At 45.1% G+C, this 26,844-nt stretch overlaps 2 protein-coding genes across 3 annotated transcripts in view; both read right to left on the reverse strand.

The window, feature by feature from the left end:
* The window catches only part of LOC149449727 (complement factor H-like), a 169,447-nt gene extending 167,472 nt beyond the window's left edge, over positions 1-1,975 (reverse strand). For both annotated transcript variants that reach the window (XM_089692804.1, XM_089692805.1), the window contains exons 1-2: positions 1,886-1,975; positions 494-653 (exon numbers count right to left, since the gene is read on the reverse strand). In XM_089692804.1, coding sequence (XP_089548930.1) covers positions 494-581 — 88 coding nt within the window. In that variant the 5' untranslated portion in view covers positions 582-653; positions 1,886-1,975. The remainder of the gene's footprint in view (positions 1-493; positions 654-1,885) is intronic.
* A 12,310-nt stretch (positions 1,976-14,285) lies between these two features.
* LOC149449729 (uncharacterized) overlaps positions 14,286-26,844 on the reverse strand; it is a 108,395-nt gene continuing 95,836 nt past the window's right edge. Inside the window, exons 15-19 of the mRNA XM_089692806.1 lie at positions 24,417-24,456; positions 22,212-22,236; positions 17,855-17,972; positions 14,794-14,851; positions 14,286-14,690 (exon numbers count right to left, since the gene is read on the reverse strand). Coding sequence (XP_089548932.1) covers positions 14,638-14,690; positions 14,794-14,851; positions 17,855-17,972; positions 22,212-22,236; positions 24,417-24,456 — 294 coding nt within the window. The 3' untranslated portion in view covers positions 14,286-14,637. The remainder of the gene's footprint in view (positions 14,691-14,793; positions 14,852-17,854; positions 17,973-22,211; positions 22,237-24,416; positions 24,457-26,844) is intronic.

The following is a 26,844-nucleotide window of genomic DNA, read 5'->3' on the forward strand; positions in this document are numbered from 1 at the left end:
CACGGCGATTTGAAAGACGCATTGCCAGTTATTGCAAATGCTTGATGGCAGTTCATGCCTCCAAGGGTGGCACAACCAGTTATTAAGTTCAGGGGGCAATTACTGTTTCACACAGGGCCAGGAAGGTATGGGCAGCTTTTCTCTACTTAATTAATTAAATCATCAAGTGAATTATTTAAGTGTGAGAAATATGCAAACAAATCAGGAAGGGGGCAAATACTTTTTCACAGCACTAAAAGTAGAAGTACTTTCACTCTCCGCTACACTAAATGAGCAGTCAACCCTTAAAATGCAGACACAACCGCACAGTAAGGGAGAATTTTCAGATTTTCTGGAGTTGGACACTGAAAATAATTGAATAAATTCAATCTCTAATAAACCTTCCTTAGCACACTGCATATCAATGTGTGATGGTTGTTTGAAGCCACCTTCCCTGGTGAGCCCAGGATAATTCCCTGCCCTGCCTGTGATAATATTAAAGGTTGTATCTTACCTTCTCCCTCCAGATAGTTGCCATCAACTGGTATCAGTTGGTAGAGGAGACAGACGGTGATCAGTAGATAAGACCCCAGTGCAGACATGGCAGGCGGACCCCCAGCTACAGTCAGTGTGCGCAGTGCTCCGTCTTATCACTGCCAGTTCTGTACATCACACTAGACAGAGGAAAGGAAACATCTACTCTAAGTTCATCAGAAACTCATAAACTGGTAATAACCCTAATTAATAAAAATCAGATATACTTGAAATGTTACACAATCTTCTTTTCTATCAACAGTGGTCACCACTGTCCCTTGTCTTCATTGCTTCTACCATCCATATGTTCATGAGAAAGTTATAAAAAGAACCCTGATCTCTCCTGTCCGTAAATGTCCATGGAGGGGAGAACCTGTGTGTGAGTATACGATGGATGGCCACAGTTGTCAGGCTGAGTGTCTGATGTTCTCTCTCAGTGCCCAGCCAGCAACATTCACCCCTGAGTGACTGGGTGGATAGAATGGGCAGAGGCTGGATTGGCTCCACTTCCTGACTTATCACTGCTGTTGCCACCAATCCTCAAGCTCCACCACCATCTCTCACCTTATCACTACTGTTACCACCAATACTCAAGCTCCACCCCCCACCTCCCATCCTATCCCTGCTGTTACTGCCAAGCCTCAAGCTCCATCCCCCCATCACTACTGTTACCACCAATCCTCAAGCTCTACCCCCCACCTTATCTTTGCTGTTACCATCAAACCTCGAGTTCCACCCCCACCTTATCCCTGATGTTTCCAGCAAGCCTCAAGATCCACCCCTACCCTATCCCTGCTGTTATCACCAACCCTCAAGTTCCACCCCCACCTTATCCCTGATGTTTCCACCAAACCTCAAGTTCCACCCCCACCTTATCCCTGAAGTTTCCACCAAGCCTCAAGCTCCAGCCCCACCTTATCCCTGCTATTACCACCAGGCCTCAAGCTCCACCCCTACCATATCTCTGCTGTTATCACCAACCCTCAAGTTCCACTCCCATCTTATCCCTTCTGTTATCACCAAGCTTCAAGTTCCACCCTATCCCTGCTGCTACCACCAAGCCTCAAGGTTCACTCCCCACCTTATCCTAGCCTTGTGTTTCCTGCCTAGCCTCAAGCGCCACCTCCCACCTTATTCCTGCTGTTACCACCCATCCACCCATTGGTGTGCAGTGCCTGTCAACACTACCTATGAAAAAGGGTTTCTGGTGCGGGTGGCAGATTTGAACACAGAGGGTGGGATAGAGATTCTATCTGGGCTCCCTGAGGTTCAGACATGTATAGGATACAACAGGTAAGTGAGCATTCTGGGCAGTGAACGACTCCCATCCTACCCCACCCCAACCCCCCCTCCTCACCATCCTTCTCCTTACCAATCTGAAAGGCTATTTGAAGCAAACAGGATGAGTTCTGGATGACCACAGAGAGGAAAAGAACTGTCTTCCCCTGCACAGCTGTCTTCAGTCAGTGACAGTCTTTACTACACCGGGTTTTATATTTGCAGATCAGCTGCGTTCTCTCCACCCACCTCTGTCCCTCTCTGTGCCTCTATGAAAAAAACACTAAGAATAGGAAGCCCTGTGTGCTGGTCTCTTCCAAATGTCAGTGAATCGGCTTCTACTACAATCCTTAGCAGAGCGGCAGAGTCCCATGGAAGAAGCTACCACTGTGGGGACACCCCAGGAGGTGACCTCTGTCCATTCCTCCGTGCTGAGACTGGAATCAAGAACACAACCCCTCTCCTCCCCAACCTGAACTGCTGGAAGGCAAAGTGAAGCAAGCAGGATGTGTTCTAAATGACCACAGAGGGGACACGAGCTATTCTCTCTCATTCAGTGACAGTCTGCCTTAAGGCCCTATTCACACCAGAAAGCAGTGCAGGAAAACCCGCATCCCGTGAGCATTTCCCATACAGTGTTCAAATCGCACTGAAGTTGGGATCTACAGCTGGTGTCAATGTTAATGACACCCCAAACAGAAATCACAAACGCAGTGCGTTTTACCTACACAAACGCGGTGCGTTTGCATGCATTGTATCACATGGTACAGAAGTACCGTGCAATCCAGTTGCAGTGTGTTTGGTGTGGTGCAGTGACATTTCAGCCCATTGGAGTCCTAGTGTAATCTGGCTCTTACTTCATCCAATTCGATATTTGTAGATCAGAGGTGTAATATTCCACCATATCTGTTCCTGGGTAGTTCTGGGTGCTGGATGGACTGGACTCCTTCCAGATCTCAGAGAACCAACTTCCACTAGAACCCTAAGCAGAGCTGCCGCTGTGGAATCCCTGGAAGTGACCTCCGTGCTGAGACTCAACTGCTTCATACTGGCTGGGTGCATACGGCTGGGAGCTCATATTCTGCCCCCTTTCCTCTATCTCCCTCCCTCTCTCTGTCCCCCTTTCTTTCCCCTCCCTCTATCTCCCCTATCTCTCCCCCCATTCTCTTTCTCTTTCCTCTTCTCTCCTACATCTCTTTCTCCTCTCTTGCTCTCTTCAGTTTTCCATTAAGGGTGGGAGAAAGAGAGAGAGAAAAGGGGGGGGGGGATAGAGGGATAGAAGGGGGAAGAGGGAGAGAGATAGAAGGGGGTAGAGAGGGAGAGAAGGAGGGAAAAGGGGAGAAGGGGGAAAGGGAGAGAGAGAGAGAAAGGGGGTAGGGAGAGAGAGAGAAAGGGGGAGAGGGAGAGAGAAGGGGGAAAGGGAGAGAGAGAGAGAAAGGGGGTAGGGAGAGAGAGAGAAAGGGGGAGAGGGAGAGAGAAGGGGGGAGAGAGAGAGAGAGGGGGGAGGGGGGAGTGAGAGAGGGGGGTATTGAGGAAAGAGGGAGAGAGAAGGCGGGAGAGGGTGGAGGGAGAGAAGGTGGAGGGAGAGGGGAGGAGAGGGAGGGAGAGAGAGAGAGAAGGGGGGTAGGGTGGAGGGAGAGATAATTGAGAGAGTGGAGAGGGGGAAAGTGAGAAAGGGGGAAATATGGGGGGGAGAGCGAGGAGGAGAGAGGGGGAAGAGAAGGGGAGACAGAGGGGGAAGAGTGAGGAGGGAGAGAGGGGTGAGAGAGAGAGGTAGGGGGAGAGGGGTGAGGGAGGGAGGGGGTATTGAGGAAAGAGGGAGAGAGAAGATGGGAGAGGGTGGAGGTTGGGAGAGAGAGGGGAGAGAGTGGAGAGGGGGAAAGAGAGAAGGGGAGGCAATATGGGGGAGAGAGGGGGGAAGTGAGGAGAGAGAGGTGGGGGGAGGGGAAAGAGAAGGGGAGACAGAGGGGGAGGAGTGAGGAGGGAGAGAAGGGGGAGAGAGGGGGAGACAGAGGGGGAAAAATGAGGAGGGAGAGAGGGGGGAGAGAGGGGGAAGAGAAGCGGAGACAGAGGGGGAAGAATGAGGAGGGAGAGAGGGGGGAGAGACGGGGAAGATAAGGGGAGACAGAGGGGGAAGAGTGAGGAGGGAGAGAGGGGGGAGAGAGATGGAGAGAGAGGGGTAGGGGAGGGAGAGGGGTGAAAGAGATGTGGGGAGAGAGGTGTGGGACAGGGAGGGTGAAGAGAGAGGACGAAGAGAGGGGATAGAACGAGGAGGGAGATAGGTTTGGGAGAGTTAGGAGGGTGAGAGGTAGGTGGAGGGGTAAAGAACAAGAGAGGGGAGATAGAGAGAGGGTGAAAAGAGTGAAAGAGTGGGGAGGGTGGAAAGAGTGAAAGAGGGAGAGTGAAAGAAGATAAACTAATGGATAGAGGGAGAGAGGGGGGAGAGAGGGAGAAAGGGAGAGGAGGGGGGAAGAGAGAGGAGAGAGAAAAGGAAGCATGAGGAAAAAGAGAAGGGAGAGGGGAGGTGGGGGAGAGAGAGGGGGTGGCCATGGCAGTGAAAAGTTACCCGCCATTCTCCCAACATCACTTACCTGATCACATGCTCCTGCACCACTCTCTCCCCCCAGTTTTTGTAGCTGCTGACTTTTATTTTTTGATAGGTTGAGTGGAACTCTGCTTTAAGATGTGATGGAAGTCCTCGGAGTGTGGGGTCTCCTTGGAAGGTTGTGCAGTGTTGGACACACAATGGGTCTCCTAGCAGAGAATTTCAGGATGTGTGACAGTTCAACTGATAAAGTATTTCCCAGTAACAGAAGATAACATTTCTTGTAATTGCTGACATACAGCTTTCCATAATAACGGAAGAGAATGTTTCTTTCTTTCTCTTCATTGTTGATGTGCGGATTGCTTCTAAATCAATGTACGAGATGTTTTAGGAGATCCATAACAAATGTCCAAGGAAGGTTATTTTAGTGCACACAAACACAATCTACTTCCCAATTCTTTGGTAAAATATAAAAGACGAGGCTGTGTTGAGTAAACAGATACTTAACATGTCAAGCGTTAAAACTGTGTGCTTTTCCAAATGTTAGGCAATGCTATAAAATCCCCTTCAGGTCATCAGCATGGAGTTCACCACAAATAAAGGGCCTAGAATGATTAATTTCACTGGCTGCATGAGTGGGGATATGTAACGTCTAGCACAGGGGTGGGCAACTGTGGCCCTCCAGCAGTTGTAGAACTACAAGTCCCATGAGGCATTGCAAAACTGACAGTTACAAGCATGACTCCCAAAGGCAGAGGCATGATGGGACTTGTAGTTCACCAACAGCTGGAGGGCACAGTTGCCCACCCCTGGTCTAGCACAAGTGACTTTTCGTTTGTAGGCGTCCTCATCAGGCGTGTTTATGCTCATATGTCCATGGGGGCAGGATAGTCTCCACATTTTTGGGGGGGTTTAAGTACTTGGGTATGACTTAATATTCTTTTATACTTTTTTCCACTAAATATATCATATAAGGAAAAAAAAAGCCCCCCTGTGATATCATGTCTTTGGAACAGTTTTTCTTTAGTAAGACATCTGGGATTTATTAGACCCCTGTTGTCTCACCTGCCATTTATCAAAGCTAATGGAGTGCAGATGTTGCTCTTGTAGTGCTACCCTCATGAGGGCCGCTGTAGAATGAAGGTCCCCTTAGGTTGCCCTGACCTTGCAAGCCTCCTGACACCTCTGACACCCTGGGTTCTGACATAAGGCACAAGTAACCACAATTTCAAAGAGAATTTACTAATTGTTCTTTAGCTGCAGACAGTTAAAGCAAATACTTCTTAAGGCAGTAACCAGCAGTAGTGAACACAACAAGTCAACATTGTTTCAGATATAATTAAAGAGAGCCTTTGACCTCAGGTATGAAAGGAAGGAGAAAGACTTTTCTTCAGTGTCAGACTGCTCTCTTAGAATCCTGATGACACACAAATTTTTCAACACTCTTTGGGAGAGCTAGATATATAATATATGCTATACACAAATTCTAAATAGAGTTCCCCTTTAATGTACGCACCGAGGTGAAGCACAGAGTCCTTGGCTTGAAGAGTAGTGAAAGGGAGTCTTGATGGAATGAGTGTCCTGAATATCCTGCCAGTGCATTAGAGCCCAATGTGATTGCTGTGCAATGGTGCTCAGCAATCCCTGATAATGCCAGTGAATGGCTCCAATAAAGGGGTCAGAGGGGAAGGAAGGAAACTGGGGAGGGGGCGGTATAGGCAGGCATACTACAGGTGTGGAAGCTCCAGGGACACAACAATTATAATCAGCCCCGAAAAGGGTATAAGCATGAGTCAGACAATCGGGTGCATTGAACATGAGGGTCTCACACTCTGACCAGCGTAAAGGGTAGGATAGAATATCTCAACAACCTTAAAAAGGTCAAAGGGAGATGTGATGAAGAAAGCAATGTGGGAATGCAGGTTCAGCACAAAGTCAAGTGGAAAGACCCATAAGGGAATGGTATTCGGAGGTCGTTTGAAAGTGAGTCCAGCAAGACCAGATATGGGAAAATTTAGTTGAGTTATTTTGTGATGAAGCAATCAGCTCATCCATCTCTGCAACTCTTCCCAAACGTGTGAGCCAATCTCGTATTGAAGGGGGGTGGGTAGATCCCCAGAGAACAGGTAGACAGAGTCTAGCTGCATTGAGCATATGCATAGTGAGTAATCTGAATAAAGGCGTCTGGGAAGAGGGGAATAGTGAAGGAGAAATTGCGCCGCAGAGAAATCGAGAGGTATAGTGGATACTGACGAGGTTATATGGTGAACTTCCTGCCAGAAGGGCTGGATAGTTGGGAAAGACCACCAGATATGGAGAAGAGACCCATTGGGTGCTCCACATCTCCAACGGAGAGGGATTATAGCAATGGATTCTAGAGGGGGTATTATACCAACGGGAGGCCAGTTTGTATCCAGTTTGTATCCATTTTCTTGCATTGATACATTCAGTGAGCATTTTTGCTCCAAGCTCGGCAGGTGGGGTGTGAGTTATGATTCCCATCGCCAAATAGGAGGAGGTAAACTAATGAGATTAGATGCCCCTGGAGTTCGGCTTTAGAGCAAATAGATTCAAAGGGGGTAAGAGGGCGGATCCATTTGTGATGCTGTGCATAAGAGTGAAGAAAAGGCTTAATTTGAAGGTAAGCCAAAAAGGGGAAGGTGTAGTCCCTCATGATATCCGCCAAAGAGCAGTAGGATTTCAGTTGTCCTTTTTGGAAAAATTGTTCTGCTTTCATCTGGCTATGTGACCAATGTTTGGACAGAAAGACCTTGTGCATGCCAGGTTTAAGCGGAGAGAGGTTAAAGGGTTAGGAGCGTCCGTAATGGAGGCCGACTTGCAGGCCAAATGGATGATTTTCAGGGTAGGTCCAATCAGTGGATGTGTGAGGAGGGCCTGAGGGGTATTTTTCTCCAGAAGCCAAGGAATCGATGCTATGGGGGAGGGGGAGAAAGAGTTTTCTAAATGCACCCAAGCTTTGGTGGTCGAATGAGCATTCCAATCTATGATTCTGGAAAGATGGCAAGCCCAGTGATATCGTTGTAAGTCTGGGAGCCCAATCCCTCCTTTGGATTTGGGGAGAACCAATTGGGAAAATGAAATGCGTGGGTGCTTGTGGTTCCAAATAAACAATGAGCACATTCTTCTACATGAAGTGAAAAAGGCAGGTGGCAGTTGAATAGGTAGGGTTTGCAAAAGATAGAGGAGGCGGGGGAGTATGTTCATTTTTAGTATAACAGCCCTCCCGAACCAAGAGAAGCATGGTTGGTGCCACTTAGTTAGATCCTGAAGTATATATCATCTCCCAGAATTCTACTTCCTCTTCCAGCTGGCTTGAACTTGTAGTTCACAACAGTATTGGTCCCTCTGCAAATCCAACCTTTGAAACTACATATCCCACAATCTTTGGCTCTTTTGTTGAGCCCTCCTCTTTCTCCATGCCTCTTAACCACATAAGTCACTATCACAGTTGCACACAAGAGGGAGCGCTAGCTCAGCATAGTTCTTATTATGAATGTCTTGCGATGGCACAGGTAAGCTAGCCAGCACTGGGCCACATCTTCTTACCTTCTTCCCTGGGGACAGAGGCTGGGGAAAGTGACACCGCAAACAAGAAGTGATGTTATGCATGTTACTTCTTGGTTCTTTGCAGATAGGAGAGACCAGAAAATGGGCATTTAATGGCCCTCTTCTCCTCCATCTAGTGGCACCTATCTTGTAGGTTTCAGGCCTGCAGGTGGGAAAGCAGAGCCCCAGAAGCATAGTGGAGGGAGGTTGCATAGGAGGCACACTTCCGGGGGTCAGAGAAAGCTGGGAGCGTGTGTAAAACCCCTTTCTGCCAGCGACATAAGCCTTGTATCCGTGGCAGTGAAAGAGTTAACAGAGAAACCTTTAATGAAGATCCTAGCATGAAACTTGACTCATGCATCATTTTTTTCTTGATGTTTACTTGTACTTTGTAACTTTCTCTTCCAATAAAATTTTCAAAGCCTTTTCACCATGAGCAGAGGCTGTTGTCATTATCGATGAAAACACCTTGTAGGTCGCGGTCAATGTCTCCTGACTACTACTGTCCATTGAGGAGTGCTGTGTGCCACGTGTGACTAAGTTATTCCATAGGCAGCTTTATTGTGCCATTAAGACTTGTTTCCTGGCTTCATTCAGAGGTCTTCAGGAATAAATGCAGAGTTAAGCCGTTCGTGGTTTTGTCCATCTTTTGGGTGAATTGGTCTACATCTACATGTCCATGGACAGCTTGGAGGAGCTAAGGATGTCAATTGGATATTTTGAAAAAAATGAAACCTGATACCAAGGGATGGGATTTTAGAATTAGAGCAGGGAGACGTCACAAAATATTCACCTCCCATCCTGTTCTTGGACAGTCAACATCTTCATGTTCTATGGTGGTTGGATAAAGGTGACTGACTTACCTGTGTGGCATCACAAGTCCATGGAAAGTGTTACTCTGATGGCGAACAAAGTCCAACCAAGTTATTAACCACTTTCCATCTGCCATGTGCCATGGATGGGCGGCAGCTACTCGTACGTCACTGGTGTTGTTCCCCCCGCATCTTCTGTGCCCACCAGACACAGCCGAATGAAAACCCTGGTGAACGGGACCTGGTGGTCATGTGATCGCTATGCAATTACATGATCACAATGACAACAAATCTGTTATGAATCAATCTGATTCAAACCAGCTCTGCTTCTTTTGCTTGTGAGCTGTGATGGGTTCACAGCTCTCACTTGATGCATGGGGCCAATCACAGCACCCCGTACCATGTGACCAGCTGCAGCCAATCACAGATCACTGTATTTTGAGCTGTCATGAACTTAACCCATTCATGACAGTTCAAAGCAAATATTGTTTTACAGGGCAATGAAAAAAAAAACCCTGATCCCCCCCCCTCCAGAATTGCACAATGTTACTATGGTAACATTATACTAATCTGATGAAAGTATTTTTATAAAAGTAAAAAAGAGAAAAATAATGTTTAAAAAAATAAAAATATTGAGATAAAATTTTTGTAAAATTTTTATTTACTACTTGCCGGTTGCCCGTCCACAATATGCGAGGGAGCTGCAGCTCTGGGAAAAGTGACGTACCCTTACATCACATTCTATTTCCGGGTGTGCATGTGCCCCCCCCCCCACTGCTCCCTATGCCGCTACAGGGAGAGAAGAATGTAACAATTTTTGCATGTACAATTATTTTATATGTATACACGGTAGTAGAAATACTTTGAAGGTTTTATGATGAGATTAAAAATAAAGATCATTATAACTTTTATTGGATGTTTGTTGCCTGTAAAGTCCCATTGATATTGGGGGGGAATTCATCTGCGTATATTCCTAGAAAAGGGATGTGGGCATGTGTATGGGGAACCTCTCTCGTTTGTTTGTATATACTACTGAGAGACCATTAAATGATGAACATATTGGATGAGACACACGACTCTGCGTGCTTTCATGTTCCCAAGTGCACTTGACAGGTGTTGGCAATGCAGCAAATATATATAAATATAATAAAGCCATGGTTACTTATTTTTTATAGAAGATAAAGTATAAGGTAATACTTTCTAACACCTAATCCACCTCACAATAAATCGGTCACATTCAATGGACCCCTTTTACCATTCCTAGAATAAAAGTTAGGCATGCACTAGTTAGGCCTATTATTCCTGATTAGAACTGCTTCTGGCCAATTTTACACTGTTGTATCCTCTGTAGTATCTTGATTTATGCAGTGAAGTTCCATTCTGTGTTCCTCTGAGTTGGTTTGCTAAAGGCCAATAGGCTGTTCACTTTGCAGGGAAATTAGAATTTTGCAAGATCATTTTCTCTTCTCTTAGCTTAATGAATGAAGTAAAACTTTGCTGACTTCCATTTATAATTCAACTTTGTGCAAGCAAAAATACCTTTTTTCCCAATGAAGGTGATTCCCACTTGAGCTAACTCCCACAATACACTCACTGACCACTTTGTTAGGTACACCTTGCTGGTACCGGGTTGGACCACCTTTTGCCTTTAGAGCTGCCTTAACTATTTCTGGCATAGCTGGCACAGAGGTGCCACAGTGAAGCGCTTGTGGAAATTATCCATTAAAAGAGTTAGGCCTACGCAGCTAACGGCTGACACAGAGGTATTCCAACTACAGTGACGGGTTCATGTGTTCCTCCCTCCGGTTTAAAACAAGAGGAGGGGAATCTATGACAGGAGGAGACTCTGTTACTGTGAGAAGATAGGAAAATGTGACACAGGATTCTCACTTAGAGTGAATGCGACATTCCAGACTAATGTTTCTGGGCAGAGAAAGCTGTGGAATGGGCTCTCTGGATTCTGCAGCTCTAGATCTGAACATTCAATCCTTTGTTCAGGTTTTGCTAGACACCTGCAATCTGGAGTACACAGGTATGAGGTGTGATTATATATTCAGGTCTGAGAATAGCTCAGGGCTACCAGTTGGAGACCCATCCCAGTGGGGGAAATGGAAGGTCTCATTGAGACAGAGGTCTCAGTTCCAGCAGTCAGGTGAGCTCCTATCTGGGTATCAGGATAACCCCGATCCATAGTCCAGAGGTGGGCCTTAGAGCAATGCACTGTGTCAAAAGGCTAGAGAGCCAAGTATCCTGGAGAGGTATTGTATTTGAAGTTGAAGAAGATCCCCTGTGTGGGAAATCATTAATTTGGGAACTTTTTCCTTCTTTTAATTAAGAGTGGGCTACCAAGCCCTTAAAAGTAGTTCCTGTGTGCCGTGGAGATGTAGCCATTCTGCTAATAAAGTAATTTAAATTAGTATCCACATCTGTCCCCATTGACTTTATCAGTAGCACTCCCTACTGTATGCTTTCCCTATCACCCATAAGAACATTGTCAAAATTGCTCCTAGGAACCTAAGCTTTCATAGGGAGTGGGCTGGCACAACCATACTTCCCCTTGATGGGCCTTCTAATCCATCTGGCCAAAAATCACAGGCCAGGAAGTGCATTATTGATATGTGGTTGCTATGGTGGTGAAATCATGTAATAGGTTGAGTTCACAAACTGCGAACAAGTTGGGTTCCCCTCAAACCGATGCTTGACATGAACCTGAAGCTCAACCCTAATTACGGGTAATATGATTGTCTACTGTGTCATATGGTTAGATCCTACACAGATTTCTAAGTGCTTTTTCTTGAAACAAGAAGATTACAGTGCAACTAGCATCCTTGCTGATCAATTTCTTGATTGTGACTGTAGAACTTTCTCTGTTTCCCAGTGACCATGATACTTTTCCATTTTGCTAGAGCTGGTCATTGGCCATTGTTAGACCTTGACAATGCTAGAGGCAGTCATGGGACTTTGCTAGATCTGGCCATTGGACATTGCTAGAGCTGATCACTGGAGATTGTTAGAGCTGGTTATTGGCTGTTGTTAGAGCTGTCATTGGACATTGTTCGAGCTGGTCATTGGACATTGCTAGAGCTGGTCATTGTACATTGTTAGAGCTGGTCATTGGACATTGTTAGAGCTGGTCATTGAACATTGTTAGAGCTGGTCATTGAACATTGTTAGAGCTGGTCATTGGACATTGTTAGAGCTGTCATTGAACATTGTTAGAGCTGGTCATTGAACATTGTTAGAGCTGGTCATTGAACATTGTTAGAGCTGGTCATTGGACATTGTTAGAGCTGGTCATTGAACATTGTTAGAGCTGGTCTTTGGACATTGTTAGAGCTGCTCATTGGACATTGTTAGAGCTGGTCTTTGGACATTGTTAGAGCTGCTCATTGGACATTGTTACAGCTGGTCATCAGACATTGCTAGAGCTGGTTATTGGACATTGTCAGAGCTGGTCATCGGACATTGTCAGAGCTGGTCATCGGACATTGCTAGAGCTGGTTATTGGACATTGTTAGAACTGGGCATTAGACATTGTTAGAGCTGGTCATCGGACATTGCTAGAGCTGGTCATCGGACATTGTTAGAGCTGGTCATCAGACATTGTTAGAGCTGGTTATTGGACATTGTTAGAGATGGTCATCAGACATTGTTAGAGCTGGTTATTGGACATTGTTAGAGCTGGTCATCAGACATTGTTAGAGTTGGTTATTGGACATTGTTAGAGCTGGTTATTGAACATTGTTAGAGCTGGTCATCGGACGTTGCTAGAGCTGGTCATCGGACATTGTTAAAGCTGGTTATCGGACATTGTTAGAGCTGGTCATTGGACATTGTTAAAGCTGGTCATCGGACATTGCTAGAGCTGGTCATCAGACATTGCTAGAGCTGGTCATCGGACATTGTTAGAGCTGGTCATCGGACATTGTTAGAGCTGGTCATTGGACATTGTTAAAGCTGGTCATCGGACATTGCTAGAGCTGGTCATCGGACATTGTTAGAGCTGGTCATCGGACATTGTTAGAGCTGGTCATCGGACATTGCTAGAGCTGGTCATCGGACATTGTTAGAGCTGGTCATCGGACATTGTTAGAGCTGGTCATGGGACATTGTTAGAGTTGGTCATTGGACATTGTTAGAGCTGGTCATTGGACATTGCTAGAGCTGGTTATCGGACATTGCTAGAGCTGGTTATCGGACATTGCTAGAGCTGGTTATCGGACATTGCTAGAGCTGGTTATCGGACATTGTTAGAGCTGGTCATCGGACATTGTTAGAGCTGGTCATGGGACATTGTTAGAGCTGGTTATTGGACATTGTTAGAGCTGGTCATCGGACATTGTTAGAGCTGGTCATCGGACATTGTTAGAGCTGGTCATCGGACATTGTTAGAGCTGGTTATTGGACATTGTTAGAGCTGGTCATCGGACATTGCTAGAGCTGGTCATCGGACATTGTTAGAGCTGGTCATCGGACATTGCTAGAGCTGGTCATCGGACATTGTTAGAGCTGGTCATCGGACATTGTTAGAGCTGGTCATCGGACATTGCTAGAGCTGGTCATCGGACATTGTTAGAGCTGGTCATCGGACATTGTTAGAGCTGGTCATGGGACATTGTTAGAGTTGGTCATTGGACATTGTTAGAGCTGGTCATTGGACATTGCTAGAGCTGGTTATTGGACATTGCTAGAGCTGGTTATCGGACATTGCTAGAGCTGGTTATCGGACATTGTTAGAGCTGGTCATCGGACATTGTTAGAGCTGGTCATGGGACATTGTTAGAGCTGGTTATTGGACATTGTTAGAGCTGGTTATTGGACATTGTTAGAGCTGGTCATTGGATATTGTTAGAGCTGGTCATCGGACATTGTTAGAGCTGGTCATCGGACATTGCTAGAGCTGGTCATCGGACATTGTTAGAGCTGGTCATCGGACATTGTTAGAGCTGGTCATGGGACATTGTTAGAGCTGGTCATTGGACATTGCTAGAGCTGGTCATCGGACATTGTTAGAGCTGGTCATCGGACATTGTTAGAGCTGGTCATCGGACATTGTTAGAGCTGGTCATCGGACATTGTTAGAGCTGGTCATCGGACATTGCTAGAGCTGGTCGTTGGACATTGCTAGAGCTGGTCGTTGGACATTGTTAGAGCTGGTCGTTGGACATTGTTAGAGCTGGTTATTGGACATTGTTAGAGCTGGTCATTGGACATTGTTAGAGCTGGTCATCAGACATTGCTAGAGCTGGTTATCGGACATTGTTAGAGCTGGTCATCGGACAAAGCTAGAGCTGGTTATTGGACATTGTTAGAGCTGGTCATTGGTTGGCCATTGCTGCAGAGACTTTCTTATGGATGGTCATCCAGAATATTCAGGATTTCATGGTTAGTGTCTGTTTAGAGTCACCCATACCAAAGCCACCTACCTCTACTATATCATCTCCACAGCCCTACAAAGACTCCAGGGCTTATTCTTTGAGGATTAACATAACCAGCCTTATAATTTTACACCGAAGGAGGAAATTCACAGAGATGTGCTCTCCACACTTACGTGTATGCAGACATTGGTGTTTTCTTGCACATTATATAATTTTTTTATTTGTATATTATAAATGTTTTATTGTATTTTTAAATTATAAATTTAATTTATTAAGAAAATTGACAGAGAACATTCTGAATATGTTCTTTCCATGGTGCATAAACCTGCATAACATAGGATAAGCCTTTGAACTATTCACATTCAGAAAATTCAGCATGTCCTGTCATTTTATTATTATCTGGGCACAGTCCTTGGAGGGGACCTCAGCACTGCAAGGCAAGAGTGATACCTACTCAGTTAGTGATCAGCCCAGCAGTGGCACACACATGTAAGAAGTTGCAGTGGGGATTCCAAAATCTTCAGGTCTGGTTGGGTAAAGATCTTCAGTAGGTGACATCAGTCTTCTCAGATATGACCCTCAGTGTTTTTATTTCCACTGTTGATCAGCAGAGAGTGATTATGTGTAATACTTTAAGCCACCAAAAACATGGAAATAGTTGCATTCTATATTCTGTCCTCAGTTCCTCCCGAGTACTCACTCTGATAATCAGCGTCTTGTATAGAAATGTTATTTTCTGCTTTTGCTTTTTTCTTACCCTACAATGTAAAAAAAGAGATAATGTTAGTGATAATAAATGCAATGGCAATGTAAGGATCAGGCATTTGTGTAGAGGGATGTAGTATTTTTACTAAATTCCTTGTGTTTCTTTAATTCTGTGGGCAGCAGTGGGCTGCAGTTCATCCTACCTATAACCAACGTGTTTCTCTAATTCTCTAATTATAGAGTGTATTTTCTCTGCCATGTGTTGTTTGAACTTGCTCCAGCAGGGTGTGCTAGAGAGGTATCTTTCTGTGTTATGGGTGTTTGATAGCCTGGCCAATCAACAGGTCTGAGGAACTTGCTTCTGCATGTTATGAGAACTAATAAATATCTTCCCTCTGGCTCTTCCCTTCTGAGCTTTTGCAGTGATGATGCCAGCCTGAGAAGTAAATCTCTCCTAAACCTTGTGCCTAGCCATAGAAGGAAGCAGCGATCTTCCCTTCTGGGAGGGCCTACTGAAGATGTTTGCTGCTGGAAATAAAGCATAAGTCTTAGAAGAAACAAGCTGCAACTGTATCCACTTATGGAGATGTGGTGAGTGGATGAGTGAGAAGGTATACACAGGGACCTTCCTATATATGCCTATCTTGAAAGAAAAAGACTGAGATATCACTAGAACCTCAACTACTAAGGAACCAAAGCTCTGAAAGAGTCCAGTCAACACAGTCTGTGATTTAGAAGGTAGCCAAGATGTAGGCAGGTGCAGTCTACTTTCTTCATCGCAGGTGGCATTACAACACAGCGGCACTGCAGAGGAGGATTAAGTCAAGAGGAACATGGTTCATCTGTAGTTTCCTGGGTCACTGGGGAAGCTATCTGATTGGATGCTGGCACCCTATGTGACTCTGCTGGTCATCTCGGGTTGTGCAGAGTCTATTTAGGACCCTGGTCCCCAGGCTTGTCAGGCCCTTCACATGCGGTCAGTGTGGGGACAGATAAGCCATCTGTCAGGAACAGTAATTAGCAGCAGGGAAAGGTTCCAGATAAATAGGAAAAGAGAAGAGACCTTCCTGGAAGCCTTCTCGTTTCAGTAGGGATGGCCAGGCTGCATTCCACCCCTCGAGACAGAATCCATCGGTGCACCGGACACCTATTGTTATATTCTTCTGTGCAACATTCTGTGAGTGCGCCCGGTTGGGTTATCTTCTTGCTGGGTAGTTGTGCCTTATTGAACTTTAAGTTCTATAGTGTTCTGTTACTGCAACCACACCACGCTGCACCCCACACCACGCTGCACCTCCCCACAAACAGAAAGACTTAGATGAGTTTACGGTCAAGTTTAGAGTATGAGATCCAATGTATTTAGAATATCCTGATCTGTACCTCACCCCTTCCCTATATTGCCATGCGCAATAAACTTTTAAATCCATTAAATTGACCGGCACCCATTATAACATGTAGACTAAAGGACCACACCTGTGATGACTGTTTCTGGGCATTTTTAGTAATTAAATGGACTAAGAGCCCCAGTTTTGTGGCCGTTTGATAGCTTTTTTGTCACCATTAGATACCAGAGTCCTTTTTTGGATAATAAAGACAATTTAACACAAAGTAATGGCTTGAAAATATATACAGGTATGCATGCAAATCCTTGTGTGGGTGCAGTGGCAGCAATGGTCAGAATGCACGTCGGGTGCAGTGGTGGTGAGTACAAGAGTGTGCGCCTGGTACAGTAGAAACAAATGAGTGCCAAGTGCTTGATTCTGTGTTGGCACATTGGTGTTCATTGCAAGAACGCATGTTGGTGCAGTAGAGGGGAGTGTCAGCATGGAGGGTCCTAAGCGTTGATGCACGAGTGACAAAAGTGGTGGTGCACACTCAAGGGCAGAGGTCCAAGAGTATAAAGCCATCCAAAATGATAATAATCAATGGTCCTGGAGTTCACCACTGAAATTAACACTTGGCATGTGGGCAGCATCAGCGTTACAGTGGGGATGTTTCCTGAACCCTCACCCCTTCTGTAGTATTTATTGTTTGGCTCGGTCATGGTGGGAGTTGCAGAGGTAACCCTCACATGGGTGGTAGCAAACTGAAAGGCATTCTCGATCTTTCATGCATGGGTTTTAAGTGGCATATTGCTGAAGGATTTTGCTATGGCACATGTGTGTTATTGCCTGTGATGTCAGCAAATATGGTGGGGATAACTCATGGATGCACGGTGGTGACATGAAAGACACGCACAGGCGGTCATTGCCATATCTTTAGTTGCCTAATTCTATTGTGCTTGCATAGTGAAAGGCTGCTTGTTACTATGCGTGAGTGAGTTATCATCACAGTACTGCTCATGCCCCGTGCCTTTGCCACAACCCACCAATGTTGCCATTAGTACAGAACCCAGAGGCCATCATGTAAAAGTTTGGGGGGGGGAAAGGTTTCAGTATTAAATATACAATATTGATGGGTGTACTCTCATATGTGCCACGTCCCTGAAATCTTATAAATATACAAAACCCCAAGTTACAGGCACTGCATAATAAGTATTGAATAAAAATGATTTGAGTAAAGAGATAACATCGTTATTATACTTTGCTTACATAAAAGAAGAACGGCTTGCACCCCGATTTCTAATGCGACAAATATAAGGTGCTCTCAAAAACTGAGAGAGAGGACACTATATTTGTTGTATTAGAAATTGGGGCGCAAGCCGTTCTTCTTTTATGTAAGCAATGTATAATAACGATGTTATCTTTTTACTCAAATAATAGTCCCACTCGGGGTTTTGTATATTTATAAGGTTTCAGTATTAAAGTCATATTTCCTGTATTTAGCTATACACACCTCTACCCATTGTCATTACTTGAACACAGACTAAAGCACCACACAGGATATAATTATAACATAAATGACTTTTCCCACCACCCAGAGATACTTCAGAACAGACAATGTCCCATGGAACAACACCGGGATTCTGATGGACTCCGGCACTGCCCAGCTATGTCCTCATACCGACCCATCCAACTGTTATATATCACATATACTGGACAATGTCAGATACGTACCCTGAGGATCCTCCGCTTTATCCATGGAGTTGACAGGACCACAGTAAGACCTACCAGAGCCAAAAGTATCAGCACCAGAAAACCGATGATGATTCCCAGGGATGACCCTGACAACACACTGGGGAAAAAGGACACAACACAGAACATGACATAAAAACATATAAAGAAGAAGAAACAATACATAAATAAATGCCTTTAAATATTCATCTTGTAAGTGGCCTATTGGGAGAAGTTAGGTACGCGATTAATGGATTCACTATTTACTGGGCACTTTTCTTTCTCCAGAATTTTACCAATAAAAACACAGACTGTGTGACGGGTTTATTTGGTCAAAGCAATCATTTTAATAAACCATACCAATAATTAACCAGTATATAATCCAAAAACAGGAAGGGGATCCCAATGTATTATGTACAGTGGGGATCGAAAGTTTGGGCACCCCAGCTAAAAATTTGTATTAATGTGCATAAAGAAGCCAAGGAAAGATGGAAAAATCTCCAAAAGGCATCAAATTACAGATTAGACATTCTTATAATATGTCTATATGTTCATTTGCAAAGTTCAAACGATGATTTTTGTGGGGGGGACGTAGAAGAGGTTTTCTTCTGATGACTCTTCCATGAAGACCATATTTGTACAAGTATCTCTTTATAGTGGAATAGTGTACCACAACTCCAGTGTCTGCCAGATCTTTCTGGAGGGATCATGCAGTCAAACGTGGGTTTTGAATTGTTTTTCTCACAATCCTGTGAGCTGTTCTGTCTGATATTTTTCTTGGTCTTCCAGATCTTGCTTTAACTTCCACTGTTCCTGATGACTGCCATTTCTTAATTACATTCCGAACAGAGGATATTGACATCTGAAAAATGCTTTGCTATCTTCTTATAGCCTTCTCCAGCTTTGTGAGCGTCAACTATTTTCAGTTTCAGTTTTCTAGACAACTGCTTAGAAGAACCCATGGTGCTGATTGTTGGGGCAAGGTCAGATGAGTCTGGGCATTTAAAACCTTTGAGATTGACATCACCTGGTCTTCCCAGACGATGATTGAGAATAATCCATGACACTGGCAGGTCTCAGCTTGGTAAAGGGGGCAGTGCATGCTATAAACTCTGCAGGGTGCCCAAACTTTTGCAGACACCATTTTTTTGTTTTCTGTTATTTTGAAAGTGTAAATGATGGAAATAAAATCTAACTTTTGTTGACATATTATAAGAATGTCTAATCTGTAATTTGATGCCTTTTGGAGATTTTTCCATCTTTCCTTGGCTTCTTTATGCACATTAATACAAATTTTTAGCTGGGGTGCCCAAACTTTCGATCCCCACTGTATGTACACTGCTCAAAAACATTGAAGGAACACGTTTTAATCAGAGTCTAGCATCAAGTCAGTAAAACTCCTGGGATATTGATCTGGTTAGTTAAGTCTCAGAGGGGGTTGTTCATCAGTTTCAGCTGCTTTGGTGTTAATTAAATTAACAACAGGTGTACTAGATGGGCAATAATGAGATGACCCCCAAAACAGGAATGGTTTTACAGGTGGAGGCCACTGACATTTTTTATCCTAACTGGTTTACACTAGTTTTGCATTTGGCTAGAGTAGCATGAGGCCATACCTGGACCCTACAGAGGTTGCACAGACAGTCCAACTCTTCCAGGACGGCACATTAATACGTGCCATTGCCAGAAGGTTTGCTGTCTCCCAGCACAATCTGAAGAGCATGGAGGAGATTCCAGGAGACAGGCAGTTACTCTAAGAGAGCTAGAAAGGGCCATAGAAGGTCCTTATCCAATCAGCAGGACCATTATCTGCTCCTTTGTGCAAGGAGGAACAGGATGAGTGCTGCCAGAGCCCTACAATTGACCTTCAGCAGGCCACTGGTGTGAATTTCTCTGACCGAACAATTAGAGGTCATGAGGGTAGCCTGAGGGCCTGATGTCCTGTAGTGGACCCTGTGCTCACTGCCCGGCACCATAGAGCTGGATTGGCATTGGCCATTGAACCCCAGAATTGGCAGGTCCACCACTGGCACCCTGTGCTTTTCACAGATGAGAGCAGGTTCACCCTGAGCACATGTGACAGACGTGAAAAGGTCTGGAGAAGCCGTGGAGAACGTTCTGCTGCCTGTAACATGGTCCAGCATGACTGTTTTGGTGGTGGGTCAGTGATGGTCTGGGGAGGCATATCCGTGGAGGAACAAACAGACCTCTAAAGGCTAGACAATGGCACCCTGACTGCCATTAGGTATTGGGATGAAATCCGTGGACCCATTGTCAGACAGTGGGTCTTGGTGCGTGAAAATGCCCGGCCTCATGTGGTGAGAGTATGCAGGCAGTTCCTGGAGGATGAAGGAATTGATACCATTGAATGGCTCTCACACTTGCCTGACCTAAATTCAATAGAACACCTCTGGTATGTCATGTTTTGGTCCATCCGACACCGCTAGGTTGTTCCTCAGACTGTCCAGGAGCTCAGTGATGCCCTGGTCCAGATCTGGGAGGAAATACCCCAGAACTCCATCTGTTGTCTCATTAGGAGCCTCCCCCGATGTTGTCAGTCTTTAAGCACGTGGGGGCCACACAGACTACTGAGGGCCATTCTGAGTTGGTGCAATGACATTTCAGCAAAATGGACTCGCCTGCTGCATCATTTCTTCACTTTGATTTTTGGGGTGTTTTTGAATTTAACATTTCCAGATCAGTAAAGATATCCAGCATGATATTTTTCTCCATCGAGATCTAACATGTTTTCAAAGTGTCCCTTTCATTTTTTTATCACTGTATTATAAAAGGAACAATCTTTCCTCAGTTGAACCCATCAACGTCATATTGAAAACACCATAAAATACACTAGGAAGTTCCAACATCCACCACCGGACTCCATACCATTAGATGTTCCCTCTTTTATCAAAACCTTCTACTGATTTCCCAATGCCAGTGACCCCCTACCCATTTGGCTCCCATGACAAATGACCTCCCTAAAGACCCTAATAAAATTATATGGGTGGGTGGGCAAGACTTTCTAGCTCTGCATTTCCCACTGGAATGGCCAGCACAAAATTTAGCTGTATTTGATTCCTTACTACCCAAGCTACCACCTTCTAAATATAAGCCTCATCCAACACACTTTTTAACCCCTTCCTATGTCTTAATCCCCCCTTTGCCTTACAGTCCCTCTGTTGAGCTATGCATAATCCAGGACTAACTTTTTTGGTACATTGCAGTTATTGACTAGAGTGGAGGTTCTGGAATGTCAACACAGAATCGGGGGACCTGCCTGACATCAAAGACCAAATATAGTAATTTTGATTGGGTATTATCTCCAAGAGACACCCCTTCCTAACCTATGACACCACAAAGCTTCTAACTGACTCCCTGCTAATCTCCCGCCTTGACTACTGCAACTCCCTCCTCACTGGCTTACCTTTGTATAGGCTACCTCCCTCCAGTCCATCATGAATGTTGCTGCCAAACTCATCCACCTTACCAACCGTTCAGTGTCTGCCACCCCTCTCTGCTAATCCCTCCACTGACATCTGCTCACCGAACAAAAAAAATTCAAGACACTTACAGCAACTTCTAAAGCCATCCAAAACTCAGCCCCCAGCTACACCCCTAACCTTGTCTCAAAATACCGACCAAATCGTTCTCTTTGTTCTTTCCAAGACCTCCTGTTCTCTAGCTCCCTTGCCACCTCCTCCTATGCTCACCTCCAGGACTTATCCAGAGCCTCTCCCCTCCTCTGGAACTTCTTTCTCCAATATGTCCGACTATCTTCTACTATGTCCATTTTTAGGCGATCCCTGAAAACTCATCTCTTCCGAGCAGGGGTGGACTGACAACTCATGGGGCCCCCGGGCAATAGGGGATCATGGGGCCCCTGTGTCCTTGCCCAAACTCAAAAAATCCTATGAAAAAGGTACCAAGAGCATCTCATGGGGCCCCCTACTGACCCCGGGCCCTCGGGCAGTGCCCGAGTTTCCAAATGGTCAGTCCGCCCCTGCTTCCGAGAGGCCTATTCTGCCCACCTAACAACTGTACATGTATTTTCTCCTTCAGCCCATCCCCCATAGTTACTACCTTTTGTATCAATCAGTCGTAGATTGTCAGCTCTAATGAGCAGGGCCCTCTGAACCCTCCTGTATTCATTTGTATTGTAATTGTACCGTCTTGTTGTAAAGCGCTGCGTACACTGTTGGTGCTATATAACATAAAATAATAATAATTTTGGGATATAGGAGAAATATAAGTAATATTTATAATTTTTACCCTTGTACAAATCATCACAGAACATAGGAGATCTGGCTCCTATCAGTGAAGTATTTTTGGTGTCAAAAGTGCAGAAGTGCTTTGTACTTACGGAATAAAGCAGCCGCCGGTCACACCTGTGGAATAGACAGGACATTGAATTATCGCCGGATACATGAGGACTGTCAGTATTGGACCCCGTGGACTGAACACAGATGGTGACCTATGTTGTACCTAATTCACTTCTCTCTGCAGGTTATATCCTCCCAATGTGTAAAGATTACACTCCTCAGGGGCGGGGCTTGACAGCGATGTCACTTACATGGTTTTGTTAGGCTAATACTTTTTCTATCATAATAAGATAAACGCACTTTGTAGCAGAACTGTTCATATATCAAGACAATCAGAATCAAGGAAACTTGTACTGGAAATATGGCGGCTGCCATTACTGACCTTTCCATCTGAAAATGCTGGATCTTAGTGTCACGTAACCTTTTACTTAATCCAAACAGGAATCAGGGCTCCGACCCTTCATCAGGTTTAACCACTTCACATCTGGCCGTTGTATATAAACGCCTGGACAGTGGCAGTGCAGGGGCGGGTTGCGGCTCATAAACGGCGCCCGCCGTTTTGGACTGTGCACGCACCCTGGAAGCACGCGATACCACGATCTGGTGAACGGCACACCAATCGCTGAATGGGACCGCTGTATGAGGTCCCGATCATGTGATCACTGATTGGCCAATCAGTGATCACATGAAGAGTAGTAAGCAAGATGTCACTTCTGACATCATTGCTTACTACTAGTGAAATCTGTGAATGATCACAGAGGTCACATGGTACAGGGCCATTCACAACAGCCTTGTACCATGTGACAAGCTGTGACCAATCACAGCTCTCACAGTATTTCTCAATGGCTGCAGGAATGCAGCCAGAGAGAACAAGAAATGATTGTACAGCCTTTATGGGTGTAAAAGCAATCAGTGTAAAAAACAAATCTTCATCACCCCCCACAAGTAGTACAGTGCCACCATGGTGACACTGTACTGCTAGGGTGACAGTATGGTAAAAAAAAACCCATAATAATATAAAAAAATAAAAATGTAAACTTTTTTTAAAAATGATAATTTTTGGTTATAAACTAATTTGGTTTATTTTGTTTTACTAAAAAGATAACTGAATAAATTTTGGCCAAGATTTATGAACAAAGATTATTTATTTGCAAAATTTTATAAGAAAAACACTTTTTTTCCAAATTTTTGGACTTTTTCATTTATATAGCAAAAAAAAAAATTTAAAATCCCAGTGGTGAATAAATACCACCAAAATAAAGTTTTTTCTGTCTAAAAAAAATGCTAAAAAATTCATATGGGTACAGTGTTGCATGACCGCGCAATTGTCATTCAAAGTGTGACAGCGCTGAAAGCTGAAAATTGGCCTGGACTGGAAGGGGGGTAAAAGTGTCTGGACTGGAAGGGGGGGGGGAAAGTGTCCGGACAGGAAGGTGGTGAAAGTGTCCGGACTGGAAGGGGGTGAAAGTGTCCAGACTGGAAGGGGGGGAAAGTGTCCGGACTGGAAGGGGGTGAAAGTGTCCGGACTGGAAGGGGGTGAAAGTGTCCGGACTGGAAGGGGGAGAAAGTGTCCGGACTGGAAGGGGGAGAAAGTGTCCGGACTGGAAGGGGGGGAAAGTGTCCGGACTGGAAGGGGGGGAAAGTGTCCGGACTGGAAGGGGGGGAAAGTGTCCGGACTGGAAGGGGATGAAAGTGTCCGGACTGGAAGGGGGGGAAAGTGTCCGGACTGGAAGGGGGGGAAAGTGTCCGGACTGGAAGGGGATGAAAGTGTCCGGACTGGAAGGGGGTGAAAGTGTCCGGACTGGAAGGGGGGGAAAGTGTCCGGACTGGAAGGGGGGGAAAGTGTCCGGACTGGAAGGGGGGGAAAGTGTCCGGACTGGAAGGGGGGGAAAGTGTCCGGACTGGAAGGGGGGAAAGTGTCCGGACTGGAAGGGGGGGAAAGCGTCCGGACTGGAAGGGGGGGTGAAAGTGTCCGGACTGGAAGGGGGTGAAAGTGTCCAGACTGGAAGGGGGTGAAAGTGTCCAGACTGGGAAGGGGTGAAAGTGTCCAGACTGGAAGGGGGTGAAAGTGTCCAGACTGGGAAGGGGGTGAAAGTGTCCGGACTGGGAAGGGGTGAAAGTGTCCAGACTGGAAGTGGTTAATAATTTGTTTTTGTACAAATAGGGGTCACACCACTGACAAATAACAGAACCCCCTCCCCCCATATACAGAGGAATTTTAGTAGAGACTCTATAACCCGACTCACCTTCAGTGACTCCAGCAAAAGCACACGATGACGTCTCCACCTGCAGGAGAGATGGGATAGGATATTTACCATTCTTTATATATCAGCTAGGTCTAATAATATTGTTTGTTAAAGATGATTTATAGTGTTTTCTCTTTACTATAAATAGAACTCAAAACATAACAATAAACATTACAGTCAGGTAAAGAATATTGCACAAAAATATTTCCTATTGACCCTCCCAGCCAGCAGGTGGCGACTCCAAGAAGCAGCAACCTTCTATAGACTCCTAAGGAAGTTGCTGCTTTAAGGGGACTTGAAGGGCAGGGAGATCAGACTACACACACTGCAGAATGCCTTACACAGGATAGACACAACCTTTTCCCCTCGTTCCCACCACACCTATAAAAAAAGATGGTCCATCTGATTAGTTAAAAAGTATCGTATTTATTTATAAAGCAGCTTTTTTACACCAATAACTAAAAAGAAATAACATGTAAATTTAGTACAGTCATTCTGAAATAGTTCAGTCCCTCCCATTGGTTGCTGAATTTCCTTCTAAACATGTGAAATGAAGCTATGGCATTAATGTACTAGGGTGCCTGAGGCTCAAGGTCAGGGCCCCTTTCCCCGGAACCACACAGCATACATGGGAGTAATCTCCGCTTTACTACAATTGCTGCCACTGGGCAGTTGGAGCCAACAGGCAGGACTGTGCAATTATTCCCATTCCACCATGTCAGTGTGTGTAGTCACTCAGGACCAGGGGTGGACTGACCATTTAGAAACTTTGGCATTGCCCGAGGGCCTGGGGTCAGTAGGGGGCCCCATGAGATGCCCCTGGTACCTTTTTCATAGGCTTTTTTGAGTTTGGGCAAGGACACGGGCCCCATGATCCCCTATTATCCGGGGGCCCCATGAGTTGTCAGTCCACCCCTGCTCAGGACTACTCTGGGGCACACTTCCTCTCAATAATAGATCAAATAGATTTATCAGTAAATATTACCCTAACCCCTTTATTGGGGTGGGTCATGTGAGTTGGTCCATTCCCTGCATTTTACATCCACTAAGGTAAACCAGAAGATCTGAGCCTCTGAATAGCGGAGTGCCCTAGATGATTGCTGTACAGTGCCTCCAAATGTTGAGTTTTGCAAGTGGGACCCCCCTTTGAGAACCCAGACCATTCACTTTCCTCAGCTATGCAGTAATATAGGTCCAATCATTAGGTGATTCTAACAACTTTATTTCAGAACATGAGGTGGGTGGATGAGAAGGTGGTAAATCCATGACCCTGCTGTAGAGCTTCTTCGTAAGTAACCGCCTGATATAACAGTTTACACTATTTCTGTATATTATCACCACATCCAAACAAACTATAGCCACGGCATGGAACCCCCCCAACCTCTGTCTCCTTGAGGTGAAGCACAGGGGAACGCAATCTATGATCAATAGCAAAATAGAAGCCACATTGCAAGATCATGTCCCTAAACATCTCACAATGTGGCAGCCTTGGGTTGAAATTTCCATGCCATGTGACTGCGACCAGTCTTTGTTGGAACCCTGATCCAAATTCATGTCTACATTACGTGGATTCTTTGAACAACAGCTGACCTGCTGTGGCTATCATTGGACCTCCTGCTCCCCTCCCCCCCATTTTTCTTCTCTCTTTTCTACTCTGTTACATTTTCTCTTGTACTTTGTGAACTTAATGAAAATTTTTTAATTCTACTAGTGTGGAGCTTTTTAGCCACGCTAAAGCCGAGGCTATCGACTCAAGTTAGGCATGGTCACCTTGTGAAGCAGATCTGCACTTTACGTCATTTTAGTGCTGAAAATAAGGTGGTAAATCCCAAACTCCATCTTTAGGCCACTACAACCTCTCCTACTGACAGTAAACCCCAAACTCAAACATGTCAGCTCCTACTCTTTTAGTGAGGTTCAACTTGAGGAGTACATAGCTACTACTGGAAAAACGTTCCACTTGAGGTGGATGAATTAGAAATCAAAATCTCCAAAAATTCATCTCTAGGCTGCTAGTCTTTTGGTGGGGTTCAACTACAGGAGCACAGAGCTACTACTGGAGAAAATATCCAGAAAACTGGAGATGGATGAAAGAGAAGATAGCATCTTCAAAAATGTATTACTAGGCTCTTAGTCTTTTGGTGGGGTTCAACACCAGGAGCACAGAGCTACTACTGGAGAAAATATCCAGAAAACAGGAGGTGGATGAAAGAAAAATTCATTCCTAGACTCTTAGTCTTTTGGTGGAGTTCAACTCGAGGAATACAGAGTTACTTGTAGCACAACTCCCTTAGGGGCCGATTAGGTTTTGGTCCCCCTATAGTTCTGCACAGTCAGGCAACACACATTTTCCTTCAGACCTTACACACAGGAGACAGTAAACAGTCCGTGAGCTTGTTTTTTGGTTTTATTAAGGGGTATTGAACTT

The sequence above is a fragment of the Staurois parvus genome, unplaced genomic scaffold (genome assembly GCF_062004578.1).
Source record: "Staurois parvus isolate SC_StPar_1 unplaced genomic scaffold, SC_StPar_1.0 ptg000605l, whole genome shotgun sequence".
In the NCBI taxonomy this organism is placed as follows: domain Eukaryota; kingdom Metazoa; phylum Chordata; class Amphibia; order Anura; family Ranidae; genus Staurois; species Staurois parvus.